Source organism: Micromys minutus (assembly GCF_963924665.1).
Source record: "Micromys minutus genome assembly, chromosome: 31".
Classification (NCBI taxonomy): domain Eukaryota; kingdom Metazoa; phylum Chordata; class Mammalia; order Rodentia; family Muridae; genus Micromys; species Micromys minutus.
In genome coordinates this window covers 23,310,738-23,325,998 of record NC_137966.1, presented here as the reverse complement: position 1 = coordinate 23,325,998, position 15,261 = coordinate 23,310,738, and the positions used below count along the sequence as shown (strand labels likewise).

The 15,261-nt window shown below is 46.6% G+C and overlaps 1 protein-coding gene across 4 annotated transcripts in view; it reads right to left on the bottom strand.

The window, feature by feature from the left end:
* The window catches only part of CLEC16A (C-type lectin domain containing 16A), a 184,615-nt gene that overhangs the window by 134,956 nt on the left and 34,398 nt on the right, over positions 1–15,261 (bottom strand). For 3 of the 4 annotated variants that reach the window (XM_080942201.1, XM_080942204.1, XM_080942203.1), the window contains one exon: positions 2,407–2,638. In XM_080942201.1, the coding sequence (XP_080798327.1) occupies positions 2,407–2,638 (232 nt within the window). The remainder of the gene's footprint in view (positions 1–2,406; positions 2,639–15,261) is intronic. The other variant, XM_080942202.1, reaches the window with a different exon arrangement.

Sequence of the window (15,261 nt, the reverse complement as noted above, 5' to 3'; positions counted from 1 at the left end):
CCACTACAGGCCCACATAGGAAGAGAGCCGGAAAGGCTAGGTTAGCCAACTAACTCCTATTTGTTCCTTAGACAAAACCAGCAGCCCAGCCCTGCTGTTCCCAGGAGGAGGTAGGGCTACTCCATCTCTCTGCCAGGTCTCATTATTAAGTTACTGCTCTAAGCAAGTCCAAAAGCAGATGGATGTCCCTTCAAATAAGGCCAGCTAAGAAACAAGCATGTGCAGGGGCTGACTTCTTGGGCAGAGCTTCTCTAGCTGAGGGGTGATGACATCCTTTGTCTTTCTTTTAACAGTCCATTTCTGCAGGCTGCTATCTGCATCATGGTTTGGAATGATTAGTGTGTTTGAGAAATTACAAGGGCAGTAAAATGGCCACAGGGGTCACTGGGAGCCATGTCTATGTCAGATGCTTAAGCTGGCCTCTGGGGAAACCCTGGGGTCATGTTTGGCACAATCTGTCTATATAGCCTGGGGAATCCACATTGGGAGGCTGGTAGGGACAGGTCTCAGCACCAGAAGCCACACTCCAAGCCCAGCACCCTAAGTGAGAAAGCAGCCCAAATAGGCTGTCCTATAGCCCCTTGTGATGGACTGAGCCATCTGGCTGACAACCGGGTTAGGGTCTGGGGCCAAGCCTGCCCTGCCCGTGCCACTGTTAGTCACAGCCGTGGCTGCCTGAAAAGCATCTCTCAAGGCCTGGAACAAAAGCAGAAGCGTTTTTCCAAGATGACTTGACTAGAACACTTGTGCAAAACAAGATACAGACAACCGTCTACCTATCCTACCCCAGGCCACAGCACCATGGCTAGTCCTGGGGTGTGAGCTGAACAACTTTCTTGCCAGCTAGTGAAATCCTTAACATAACCAAAAATGAGCAAGAGAGTGTGACTTACCTCATGTTTGTCCCTTAACCTTACTGCCAAACTGCTACTTAGAAGCAAAGGCTTTCAGATCTCAAATGAATTGAATGTACTAAGTAAACCAAAACGCACAATGCACAAAAATAACAGCAGGCTGGAGACCTCAGCCTTAGGAAGGGTAGACCACCAGGGGATGTTTGGCTAGACTTACTGATACGTGATTGTGGTGTTCACTGACAATTGTCATGATAGTCATTCTAGGGACAACAGGCTGAAATGACAGGGTGTGTGCTGGCTGAAGACCTGCACACGGCTCTCAAAAGCAAACAAGCCTCGAGTCCAGCAGTGAGTTCTCAGTCTGTGGGCCATGACCCCTTTGGGGGTCGAATGATCTTTTCACAGGAGTCACCTAAGACACACAGTTATTTACATCATGCTTCATAACAAGTAGCACAATCACAGTTTTGAAGTAGCAATGACAATAATTTTACGGTTGGGGGTCACCACAGCATGAAGAATTGCAGCAGCAGGAAGGTTAAGAACCACTGCTCTAGTCAGTGGTTAGTGCAAAGCCTGACTGTGTCAGCCACTTTGCACTGCAGCTCTTTCCCAGGGCCCATAAAGCTGGACTACTCTTAGCCAGGATGCTCCCAAGAGGTTGCATTTGTCTAAGGAGGTGTGGGATCGTCCTTCCAGTCAGTAGAACTCTGACCCCAGCACCATCAAGCAGAGTCCCATTACCAGCAACACCCAACCCCTAGGGCTCCAGCCAGAGGCTCAGAGTGGAAGGAGCCTGGTCTCTGAGAGAAGCATCAGGCTACTTGAAGTGTTCTGAACCCCAGACCAAATGTTCTCCAAAGGGCTTTAGCATCTATACAAGACGGGGAGAGGTGAGGAGACTGATAACCCTGCCCAGATGAGAGGAGAAGGCAGGTTTCTGTTCACTGAGCGCATTCACACCACACAACTGTGCCTCACTCTGAACAGACAGGACCTGTAAAACCCAGCTAGAGAACTTGGAGGGAGGCTGTATTAGTCACATGATGGCAAAAAAAATCTATCAGTCATCAAAGACATGCTGTCTTACCAAACCCTTTTGTTTCCCACAATATACTGAACACAAATCCTGCCCCTAAGTTAGCAGGAATAGGGACAGCAGCCATAATGGTAAATGGAGGTGTTAAGAATAGTGAAGGCAGTGGCAGCAGCAGGTGCTGCCGTGACATTTCCTAAGGGCCTGGAGCTTTTGTGAAGTGGCCAGATGACTGTGTGATTGAACAGTGGCAATGATGTGTGACTAGCTTTTTACTGATAGGAAACCTTGCTCCAGGTCACACAAGGACTTGCACTAGGTCTGCTGTGACACAGCCCACAGCTGCCTCTGAAAGGCTGGGCTCTGCAGAATGAGGTACACTTGTAGGTGCTGAGATGGGCAGAAGCACCCAGGGGACACACGAGGAGCAGGAGAAAGACAGAGGACACCAAGCCTCACTGGCTGCAGGGGCTGGCGTGGGTGAAGGGGCTGTCTGTTCCCGGGTACACTCACCTTCACGCTCCCCACTTGTCTTCATGCTTTTTGAACCACCCTCTGTACCTTTAGTCTTCTCAGCGTCTTCCTGGGCGTCTTCAGCTGACCCTCTCTCCTCGTCTTCCTCCTCCCCAACGTTTTTGTAGTTGGGTCTCTTTTGCATCCGTTTCTTGCCCTTGTGCTTGTTCATCTCAAGGGACCGCTCAAGCGTCTCGGTGGGCTTAATGAAGCACCGGATGCTAGGCTTGGCCTATGTGAGTCCAAGAAAAGCAACGAATGAATCAGGATGCTAGAATCTCAATGGATGCCACGAGCTGCCAGAGTCCTGCCTTAGCAAGTTATTCTAAAGCAACTAACACTACTCCTGAGTTGGTGGCAGGACTATTACGGACACTCTCCCCTTTACTGGCAAATGGCTAAAACAGCTACTACTTATGGCTTGCTATTCTAGGCCGTGTGGGGAAGGCCTCTATAACTCAGGCTACTTGAGAGGCTGAGACAGGATGATCTCAAGGTCTGCCTAGGCTACAGAGTAGGTTCCAGAACACGCTGAACTTTAGTGAGATCCTATCTCAGAAGAAAGGAAGGCCTGGAATGTAGCTGATGACAGCACTTGCCTGGGATGGGTGATCCTCTCCTCAGTACATTTGAGAACATGCATGTACACATGTGAACAAAAAATGCTGCCTTTTACCATGCCAGCTCGACGCACTCCAAACATCAGTTTGTCAGCACAGCACAAATCTCTTGTGTGCTCTCTCTGCCTGAGAGCTCAGACTGTAGCATCTCACTCAGTCTCAAGCAACCCCAAGAATACCGCTGTCTTCATTATACAGAAGAGGAAGCAGTTTAGAAGTAAAAAATGATCTGCCCAAGGTCACCAAGCCAGGAGGCAGCAGAGCCTCAAATCTATACACTCCCTGCAAAGTAGGAGTCACAGCGACAGAAAACTGGTATTGTTATTAACATTTTTTTTGAGGGGGAGGAATCGAGACAGGTTTCAAATGGCCCACATTTGATATGTAGGAGATATTTGTGCCTCTGCTTCCCAAGCAAAGGATTGCAGGCTTGTATCATTATGGCCATCTTACTTTTACTTACAGTCAGTAAAATACTCCATGGCTAAGGAACCACAACAGCAGCATGCCTTGCTATTAGAGAAGCAAGTAACAGAGAGAAAGGGCAAAGCTCCCCTTTTAGGGGGACTTGTTAAGTGTCAGTATGGTGGTTTGAATATGCTTGGCCCACGGGAAGTGGCACTATTAGGAGGTACGGCCTTGTTGGAGGAAATGTGTCACTGTGTAGGTGGGATTTGAGGACTCTGATGTTAAGGCTTCACCCAGTGTGGAATGAGAGCCTCCCTGTGGAAGCCAGTCTCTTTCTGGCTGCACTCAGATCAAGAGGTAGAGCTCTCAACTCCTCCAGCACCATGTCTGCCTGCATGTTGCGATGCTTTCCATCATGATGATAACAGATTGAACCTCTGAACCAGTAAGCCAGCCCCAACTAAATGTTGCTGTGCTCTCTTCACAGCAATGCAAACCCAAAATAAGACAGGCAGCAATGAGCCAAAGCCAAACCAGCTCCAAAGAAAAATGATTTCTCTAGGAAAGGCAGAGGTCTCAGAGAACAAGAAAGGCCCCTGCCACCAGTGCTCATGTCCTATACTCCCATAAACTTCTTATAGACATGGCAGAAATTATGGATTCATTTACAGGTGAGAAAACCAGCCAGTACAATTGCCTAGGCTGTGGAACTACAGATGCTTTGTTGGCACCGAAGCCCTAGTGCTTTGGCAAACAGCAATGCCCTATTAGAAGTCACCTCAGCTTTACACTTAGTTCTTTAATATGTATGTATGTATGTATGTATGTATGTATGTATGTATGTATGTATGTATGCATGCATGTATGTATGCATGCATGTATGTATGTATCTGGAGATGGTGACACATGTAATAATGCCAGCACTTGAGAGATAGAGCCAGAAGGACTAGAAGTTCAAGTTATTCTCAGCCACAATCCAAGTTCAAGGCCAGCCTGGTCTACACAAGAGACCCTTTCTCAAAGGAATGGGGCATATGCATGGTGCTGAGTACATGGGGTTCACACTTGGGGAGACTGAGGCATGAAAATCACTTGAACAAAGCAACTTAAAGCCAGCCTGGGAAGAACAAGATTCTATCTCAGGGGTAAAAGTAGTATATCCAAGCAAGCAAATTCAACTGAAACATGAGAGAAGACAAAAGAAAATGGATTTGTCTGAGTCAGGATTTTGATTGAAGTGTTTATCTTTCCAGACTCTAAATGTTCAGACATCAATTTGTCATTTAAAGGAAGATTTAGAATAAACTTTTCCATTATCTTGGTATAGATTATCTATCTTATGAATTTATCCCAAGAGCCACCAAGTGTACTCTGGTGGGGGAGGGACACTGTACCTTGCCAATAAGTGGAATGTGCTCAAGGAAAACAAATTAATTTCAATAATGTCCAAAACAAAACCCATTTGAGAGCTAAATTAGCATCCAAATCCAAACATTCATTTTTATTTGCCCATTTTGGATTATTCAACCACAGAATGGACAGATAAATTGAAACATGATTCTACTATCCAGGAACCAAGATAATATATTGCAGAGTTGGAGACTGGGCGTTCTGAGCATGGACCTCTTGACAGATGGCATCCATCAGAGCCCAAGCAGGATGCGGTGTGATCGGTGCAGCTCTGACTTTGCACTCTCCGGATGAGGATGCCTCGATGTAGTGCCTTGCTTCTACCTCTCACCACGTACTTGCAGTGAGCTTTAGAGCATGCCACACAGTGAGACAGCTACCAGACACGGACGTAGATACCGAGAGGGAACATACACCAAACACCTGTGTGCTAAAAATTCAGGACAGAGATCCACATGGAAACGGAAAGTGGAGAGGGGTGGGGCTGCCAGCAGGCTGAAGGCCAGAGCTGCTTCACCTTTTTGCCTGAAATACATGCAGCAAAGTTCTGTCCTAGAATCAAATAAAATAACGAATATAAAGTTCCTTTAGCTTTGGACCTGAAGTTCAATGGAACCTTGCCCAGTATATGTGAGCACTCTAGTTGGCTAGATCACCATGGGGGAGTGGAAGGAAGGCAAGCAGAGAGAAGCTCCTTCAGAGTAACAAACAGTTCACACAGTGCAGCAGCCATCTTTCCCTTCCCAGCCCTGAGAGAAACAGAGAAAAACCAACTGCAGGAATTAATCCAGGGGGAGGAGTGGGGCTCACTGTGGAAAATTCCCCAAACAAAACAAAAAAGTGTTTTTAAAGGATCAGATGGGTATAATGGTGCATGCCTTTAATCCCAGCACTCAGAAGGCAGAGGCAGACAGATCTCTGAGTTCAAGGCCAGCCAGCTCTACATAGTGAGTTCCAAGCCAGCCAGGCCTACATGATCAAACTGTCTCTAAAAAGAAGAAGAAGAAAGAATTCAAGAACTTTCCAAGGGAATCTACTGTTCTGTGTAACCAGGTATTGAGTAGAGTAGGGTGCAGAGAATGAGGACATTTATGTCTCCAAAAATATAATCGTCTAGCAGTAGCTGGAAACATGTAAAGGCCCATGGAGGAGGGGTGATGGACCTCTGGTCAGCCCATGGCTGCAGTGGGAATCCATGTAGACAACAAAGACTGAAGTCCAGACCTGTGGCATGGTTCAGTGGGTCATACACTGACTGAGCTGCTGGCTGACCTGCACAGCCCCCACTTCAGGCTGGGATAGACAGGACCTAGAACTCAAAGTCGTGAGGGAACCACATGTTCAGATTCACCTCCCTGGAAAGCTCCCTGTGGCTACTGCTCACCACTATCCTCCCTATGGGCCTCAACTTCTGCATCATCTAAGGGCTTCATCAGCTTCTCCCTAAGGGCTGTTGAGAAATACAGGAGACAGACACCTTCTGTCAGTCTTTCCTGGAAGTCCTTTTCCCCTAATGCGAGTGAGCACTTGAGAGCCACACACTGCTAGGAAGGCCTTGCAGATCTGTGCAGGAGCTTGTTCTGGTCACCTCACACTGTAGTGGGGGAGCCAGGATGGGCTCCAGTGCCCACCAGACCTCTGCTTCTTTCCATGGCATGTGCTGTGCAGCCCAACAGACTGGCCTCTAGAAGCACTGAGAGAAAGGCTGAGCCATAATCTGTGTGTGCTGATGCATACCTACGATTCCAGCACATGGGGGGCTGAGATAGGAGGACTGTGAGTTCAAGGCCGGTGTAGGCTACTTAGCAAAGACCTGATCTACAAACTAATAAATAGTGTAAGTCAAGTGCACATCTGGCCAACAGGAAAAGCAAATACTATGTAGAAAAAAAGCTTGTAAGGTTTTATTTGGGGTTTTTTGGTAGAGTGGAGGATTGAATTTAGGGCCTCATACATACCACACAAGTGCTTGATCATTGGGCTAACAACATTCTAGTCCTTACTTTACATTTGAACCTAATATATAGAGACTAAAACTCACAGAGGCCATAGTGGCCTGGGTTTACACCTACTGTAACCAAAGGCACCACAGCACCTGACTTTCCACAGGCTAACAGCAAGACTATTTTCATTCCAAAGATGGTGCCCAGCAAGCAGACAGTGAATGGCATAAACACTGTGGTGATGATGGACACACAAGTGCCATGCCAAGAAGCCGGGCAGCACGAGCTACTGAACCCAAACCCAGTCATGCTCCCAGCATGTGTGTTGCAGCCAGGTGGTTTGTTTACTGGGTGCTCTGTCTGTTAACAGTGGGGGTGCAGCACTGAAGGTGCAAGGACTTAACTTGGTGAAATGTCACTCCCCTGGAGTCAGAGCTCAGAGACTCTAGAGTCCACGCTTATCCGGGCTCTCAGACAGGTGGCAAGCATGTGACACTATGATATTACTTCCTGGAGAGTAGCCTAGGACCTGAGGTCAGGGCTACAGGGAACTAGCATCATGTCTTGCTCTCTCCACTTGAGGCTATCCTCTCCTTCCCATTCCCAGCCTAGCTCTAGCACCCTGCCATTCAAACAAGAGCAAATAAAAGTCTAGTAAGACTAATGAATTTCAAAGCAGCCTCTTCAATCAAGCCAAGGAAAGATCTAACATTCCTCATTAAAGAATGACAAGCTAAGCAGCTGGTTGGCATCGCCTTAGGGAAGTGCTTTAGCCATCATGCTCACTGAGGAAGCATCATGAACTCTTGGGCAGTGCTGGCAGTGACTTGCAATTACTTCTGTCAGTCCAGGACACTGTTCTTACATCTCATCCATGACGATCACAGCATATGAAAGAGAATGCACTTGGTTCAGGCTCAACATTAGCAATCCCAGAGGGACAAACATTTCCCCTCTGGGACCCCAGACTTCCTTGTAGACTAGAGCATGGCACTGCTCTGATCTCTAGAAAAGAAGCATGAGACAAGAAATGCCATGCCCCTCTGCCAGCTCAGCAGTCCAGCCTCCCGTTGCTGGCCTACCAGTTCCTCAAAGACTTCCTTCTTTGACCTAAGCTTGCAGGCCCAAGGCCACCTCAATGTCACCTCCTGAAGCTGTCCCTGGTCCTTCAAACACAGGTCTTACATCCATGAGTGTGTGTTCACGTGATGTCTGGCCCTTATCCAGAGAGTTAGGATGGGGACATGTGTCCTATTCATTCTGGGTTCCCCAAGGCCAGCTGCCTATAATGTGTTAAGTACTCAGTAAATGCTCAAAGTGAGTGCTAAGCATCTCGAGCCACTAGCTGTCCATGCTCAGTGGCTGGGCCCTGTTTGCAGTAGGGTGAACCCAAGTCATTAATTAACTCATTCATGACTATCCAGCCTCAATAGATTGAGAGAATAAAGCTTACCATGATCCTATATCCTGTTTTCTTTGCTTTTTATTTTGAGACAAGTCTCACTCTGCAGCCCAGTCAGTCCTTGAACTCTTGATTCTCCTGCCTCAGCATCTAGAAGTGAGACTGTGGGCTTGCACTACCAATCCCAGGAAATGCAGCTGTTTAATTATGTTAGTGAATTGCTACATGGGGTTTAAGTTTGCTGAAAGCGAGCTCCAGGAGTGTGGAGGGTTCTCCTGACCCAGACTCCAGTATGCTTACTTCAAGTGTCCTCCAAAACCCCTTGTCTGGGATGAGCTGCCCTCTTTTCTCTGTATTAGAGATAGGGAAGGACAATAAAAAAAAAGTCCAAGAGTAAGAATACTGTGCCTTTGAGAACAGCTAAAAAGGTTAACTATTTCCAATTATGGTTGCTTATCCTAAGATATAAAAATGTCTACAGAAGAAACAGGAAGCTAGGACTCCTTCATGAAGGTTCCCGGAAGTCTCAGTTGGAAACTCTAGTCCATTTTAGCAAAGCTTCCAAGTCACGGCTGCTGGATAACTGTACACACCCAGTTAGATGTTAACTGTCTTCTGCTATTTCTCTTTCACTCGGAAGCCTCGCCTGAGGGATGCCTGCTCCACCCAGAACTCTCAGTGGAAAACCACTGCTGGCCACCTCAATGAAACCTCACCAGTCCATTTCTGCTGAGTATTGTAAGTCCCCAATGTGATATTGCTTTTGTTTGCTCTCACAAATAGGATACTCCAGTGGTCTCTGCTGAATGTTGTATACAGTCACTGACTGAATATTTGCCATTTATCTGATGCTTCTCTATCTACTACTTGCTATTGATTCTCTTGATTCTGTTTGGTATATATTTAATAAATCATTAAAAACATCTCTTTGTCAGTGAGGCTTCAAAATTTGTTTGCAGGCTACAAGAAGGCCTTTCAGGGTGAGGTGTTGAGAGCCCAACGAATGGTCAGCACTCAGGCCTGTTGGGATCTGCTAATCATGCACCATCAGAATGCTCTAGAAACTGGTTTGATCCACCTCCCAGGAGAGCTATACTCCCCTCAGGTGTGAGGAGTAAATGCTGCCTTTCTGCCACCACAACCACAAGGTGTGTAGAGTGCCCAGAAGGGTCGGGGTCTCTAGAAAGGACACAGTGACCCCTCTCACCAATGGTTGTCCATGGTCCCCCAACAGGTCAAACACCCAAACAGGAGCAAGAAGGTTTCTTTGTTCAAGAACTCTGGTACTGACAATGGTAATTTCTGTGTCCTGTTGCAGATGAGGTATCTGATTCCTTCCCTGGGAGCTGTTATTTCAATACACTTCACTGGAGTCAGAATTCTGAGATTTTGGTTTCTTAAAAAAAATAACAGAAATATTATCAGAATATGTTTTCAATTTAGTCCCAGGTGTGGGATGTAGGGCTGCACTGTAGGAGCTAATTATGATTTGCCTTGTGCTCTAGCAGAGGGGTGGTTTTGCCAGCTGCAGATAATTTCTACAACTGTGTGACATTTGGGATTTCTGGCAACTTTTCAGAGGGTATATAAATGCTGGGACTCTGAGAGGCAGAGCTGGTAGTCATTCAGGGGTGTTGGTTGTGGTTTGTTAGTGGCGCCCAAAGAAGAAATAGGAATTAGATTTGAGGATCTTTACCTCCCTCCCTTCCCTCTATCCTTCTTTCTCTCCTATTTATAGACCGTGAAACTGGGGAGATAGAGTGGGAGATAGAGATAAAAGAACCCACAAAGTAGCAAAGCCAGCTACACTTCATCTCAGGAACATGCCAGCCACTGGGGACAGAATGGCAGAAGAAAAGGGCCTCATCTCCAGTGGCCCAGAAGGCTCCACATGCCCCCAACAGCCTCCTCTCTACTTCCCACACCTCACCATGCCAGATACATCATGTCTTGGGGCCTTTACACAAGTAAATCATTTTGACCACAATGTTCTTCCTCCAGGTAACTCCATGGTTCCCTACCTCCCATCCTTGAAGTCTAGGTTCACACATCACCTTCCCACCACTGTGAAAATGTTGTTGTGACTTGTCCTGTCTCCACTTGGCTGCTACTTTCCTAGAGCCTCTGGTGTCTGCTTGCTGTGATGGTTACTATAGGTAGCAATGATTCTTTCTCTTTTTATAAGGCAGAGTCTTAGATTTACTGGTCTATCCCCAGTGCCTAGAATGACACATGACACAGAGGAGACACCTACAGTTAACCTTCTGAAAAAATGATAAATACATTGACTCACACTAGAGTAACTTAAGCATCTTGTTAAAAACTGCAAGCACTCACAGAGGCCAATCTGATAACAAATCCATTAAAGGCCCAGCACATACATACCAGAAGTGATGAGTGTCTTGAGGGGGTATGTTCCCACTCCATTCTTATTTAAGGTGCTATATGAAAGAAGTCACCAATGGCTCAGTGCAGACCCAGGAAAATCCCAATTCAGTAGGGAATGTGACACCACCTCCAACTTTGAGCCTCACCAGCCCTGTTGCATCCCAAGGCTGTTGCATCTTACCACAGAAAAACAGAAGTTTGCTAGGGTCCCCTGCCTTATCCTTATACACTTTGGCCACTTGGGTTTTCCTTGTTGGACCAGGAACAGGGTCCTGGTCTTTAGTCCAAAACAACTTCAGCCTTAGTAGAGGTTTCCTGTTTAGAGTCTCAATACAATAGGATCCTCTCGGCTACCCAGCCCAACTTATGCCCAGGGTGAGTCCCTAAAAATAATGCAATGTTCTTCCTTGACGTATGGGCACAAGAGCACGCCAGCCTTTCCTTCAGCGCTCAGATCCTCCTCTTACAGGATGTCCAGGGGCTGAGACTCCACAGTGGCTGCATAGAAAAGACCATTCTGAGACCTGCTCTCTTGTGAGAATGCATGTGAATGAGTTATTGATGGCCCTCGACTCTAGAGGTCTGTTTTCTCCTTTTGGTATTCACAGCCCTCTCCCAGAAACATGTGCCTTGGAGCCCCCATCCTAGCTAGGAAGGCAAACTCCTACCAAGGCTTCAGCAGGGCACCTAAATTCCAGAGCAGCCCTGTGACAGAGCCAACAGTCTCCAGGATGGTCACTGACACTCTGAGCCAGCAAACACATTAACCCAGAGAAGCGAGGGTCCTGTGGTCTCAGATGCTGACCCTATACACTTTATCCTGGTAGAGTTTTCTGCTAAGCAGAGGAATGGCAGGAGCCACAAAGAGAAATGCAGCAAACATGCAGGCACACATGCACTTTGGACTCCCAGGGAACCATTTGGGCACCTTCCCAACTGGCTCACCTGACACCGACAGAGGTAGTCAGTGACTAATTTGACTACCTTAGCTCTTATTCTGAATTCCCAGCCAGGCAGCCCTGGCACATATATGAGCAGTAAAATATTTGCACCATCTAGAGGTGAAACCTGGTGGTTAAGTTGGAGAGCAAGAGTGCAAGCTGAGGGCTCTGCTCACTGTCACCAATGACAGCCTCTGTAACTACTGTTACTGCTGATGCTTCTTCCCTGGATGCTTTGCCTGCTTCTGATGTGCTTCCCAGGCACCTGCTGCTGATGCTTTAGTTCCCACAACAGCATGCCGACCCATGGAGGTAGGCCCTGCGTCAGGAATGAGCCTATTATTGTACATCCTCACTTAACTTTCCTGCACTAACTGGTGCTAGACCTAAGAACAAACACTACAGTAGCAAGAAGCCCTTGTTGTTACTTTATAGCTAGAGTTTTAAAAAAAAAGCCATGTTCGTTACTCTAGCTATAGAGGCAATGAGTCTGAGGCCTGGATATGCAGACTAACTCAACATGGGACACCTAGGACTTGAGGCACTGCTGCAGCCACATGCAGAATGTAGCATGTAAACAGTACTTTCAAGAAACAGTGTGCTCTGAGAGATTTCACATGAAGTCACAAGTGCCCCATGACTGCAGTTCCTGACCTTGCTGCCCCATTTATTCCCGCACGGAGCACCAATGAACCTATCTAGCAAGCTGTGTGAAAGCAAAGGTCTCTGCTCACAAGGATGGGAAGTCAGTGAAACCATGGGCTGTACAGAGAAGGGCTGCAAATTCTGAGGAAGTTTTGCCATTGAAGAAGATGCAAAAAGAACTCTTCTTTAAACATACTCCACAGGACACACATCTGTAATCCCAACACTCATGAGGTTAAAGAAAAAAGATGATAAACCTAAGACCAACTAGCCCATGTGACGTAGTAAGTTAAACATCAGCCTGGAATAGATAGATGATAGATAGATAGATAGATAGATAGATAGATAGATAGATAGATAGACAGACAGACAGAGATAGAGATAGAGATAGAGATAGAGATAGAGATAGAGATAGAGATATATACGCAACTCTGTCATTAGGTAGCAGGGAACACCTACAGGCAAAGAAGCACATCCCAATTTCAACCCATATTCAGTTTGCAAACAGAAGAGGCTACCTTCTGCTATTCTTGTGTATGTGTAGTAGTTTGAATGAGAATGGCCCCCACTGTCTTATATTTTTGAATGTTTAGTTCCCAGTTGAATGATTTAGGAAGAATTAGCCGCTGTGGTCTTGCTGGAGGAGTGCTATTGGGGGTGTGCACTATGCTCAAAGCCCACACCAGGCTCAGCCTCACTTTCTGTCTCCAACGTGCAGATAAGATGAAAGCTCTCAGGTCTTGCTCCAGTACCATGCTTACCTGACTGCCATCTTGCTCCCCACCATGACGTTCATGGACCAACCATCTGATACTGTAAGCAAGCTTCCAATTAAATGCTTTCTTTTACAAGCTGTCTTGGTCATTCTTTCTCTTCACAGCAATACAAAAGTAAAAGAGGATGTATTGTCTGAAAGGGACTATTTGCTCTGTACTAGAATCCCAGAGAGAGCTAGTCTTCAACAGGAACCATATGATGGTAATGCACACAGGAATTTCAATTAGACACTTATCTGCCTATTTTGATCTGTGTTAAATTTAACCCTAAATTATAGCCCTTCAGAATAACTCTGTCTCCCCTCTGCTTCTCTCCAATTTTGGTTTGGGTTTGTGAGAGGTCTGCTGGTAAAAATGAAGCAATACCAGTAACTTATCTACAAATTACAGGAAGGAGAAAGTAGGGTAGAAAAGACCAAGAAATTGAAAACAAGTTTGATCAACCACATCCGAGCCAGGCAGGAAATAATAGGAGACTGTTCTCACTCACAGGGAAGGAAGGCAACTTACATAGGACTATTGTTAAACGAGTCACAAATGGCGATTACCTTGTCTGCTAGACTAGGATTTCCACAGGCATCAGAAGGTGGGGCTTTGATCTCATACCTACAGAGAAACCAGCCTCTCATGTGCCAGCTCCTTCAGGTCAGCCACTCATGCAACCAGTAGGTGTGTCTCCCACAGTGGAGGCTGAACCTCTGCCCCAAGAGGAGATCATGAGGAAAAGGACAGACCTGAGAGCCGTCTGAGAAGTGGCCAGTTACCATCTGCTCTGTGCTTTTGCTTAAGTTGCAAACCACAGCCTGTCTGTCATGTCCTACTTGTGGTCAGCTACTGTAGTTCTGTAGGCATCAACACGGGATAAAACCAGGGACAATCTCTGTGTTATTTCTTACCGCTGAATGCAAATCTACAATTACCTCACTAAAAACTGTTCTTTAGAAGTGTGCACACTAGCAGATGAAGTAATAAAGAAAATGGTATAAGTAAATGACTGTTGAATGCTTAGTCACAATGGGACATTTACATTGTCCTCCTTCAAAGTTCAAGGAACATCATGGAGAAGGTGGGAAATGCAAGAGCTAGAGGATGAAACAGTGTGCTGCAGAAAACCGTGCCCAAGCATGACAGGGCTACTGACTCATGAGCTCGTACTGCTGTGAGGACAAGCTTAAGACCTGACCCACCAATGTTGTGTCATGAAGTCAGGGGACTCACAAGGCCCCACCCCTCCTGATGACATATTGACAGCTAATGGTAGCTGGGAGGAGAGGCACAGGCTCTGCTTTGTCCTCTCAGAGGACTTATTGGCAGTAATAGTATCTTAGTGGTATAGCAATTGGTAAGGTGCCCGTGCTCCTGTGGGAAAACTTGCTAATTAAGGTTGAAGTCCACCATAACTGGATAGCCCCTGGGCTCAGAGCAGTATGGGAGACTCCCTTTATTAGTGGGTCTTCTCCTTCTCTGACCTTGTCTGGGAAATTCAAAACCCTCTCTCTGAGGAATGCAATGTAACATTAGTTTGATTATAGAATCAATTTTCTTTCTCCTGATAAAACTTGTTCAGCCAGCACCCATCCTGAAATGCTTCCCCATGTTAATGAGGCATTCCAGGTATGCTAATCCCCAAGCCAATGACATTTGTCCATTCTGGATGTCCCTATCCTCAAGTCCCACAAAACTTTATAAGCCTTGAGTGACCCTGAGTAAAGTTGATCTGCCCCCTGAGAACTAGTTCCAGTGTGGTCGGTCACTGGAGTACTCACAGGTCTTCTAGATCCCCACCCCCATCTCTGCACCCTTTGCCCTTGTGGATTGTATGGGCCAATGATCCATGAGGGCGGGGAGACCCACACGCTCCTATATATGCTCTACTGAAACTCCCCCCCCCCCCCCCCCCGCTCACTAGGAAAAAAAGGAAACGAAAGCAGAAGGGGAACTAGTTGGGAAAGGGAAGCAGATCATCGGGAGAGCACATACGAAAGCACATGGGGAGCATGCTGGCCCTGCACAGTGAATGAGCTTCAGAGATCTGTGAGACACTGGTCTGCTGGCAACAAAATGTGTTATGTATTTAAACACTTGATGGGGGCTGGGAGATGGATGGGTCAGGAGCATGCTTGCCACGCAAGCACAAGGACTTAAATCTGAGTCTCCAGCAGTGCTAAGAAACAGATACCATGGTGTGTATCTGTAGTCCCAGAGTTGGGAAGGCAGAGGCAAATAAAAACACTTCCTTAGAGCCCACTAATCAGCCAATCCGGCTGAATCACTCCAGGTTCAGTGAGAGACGTAGCAATTGGGGAAGACAGATGGTATCAG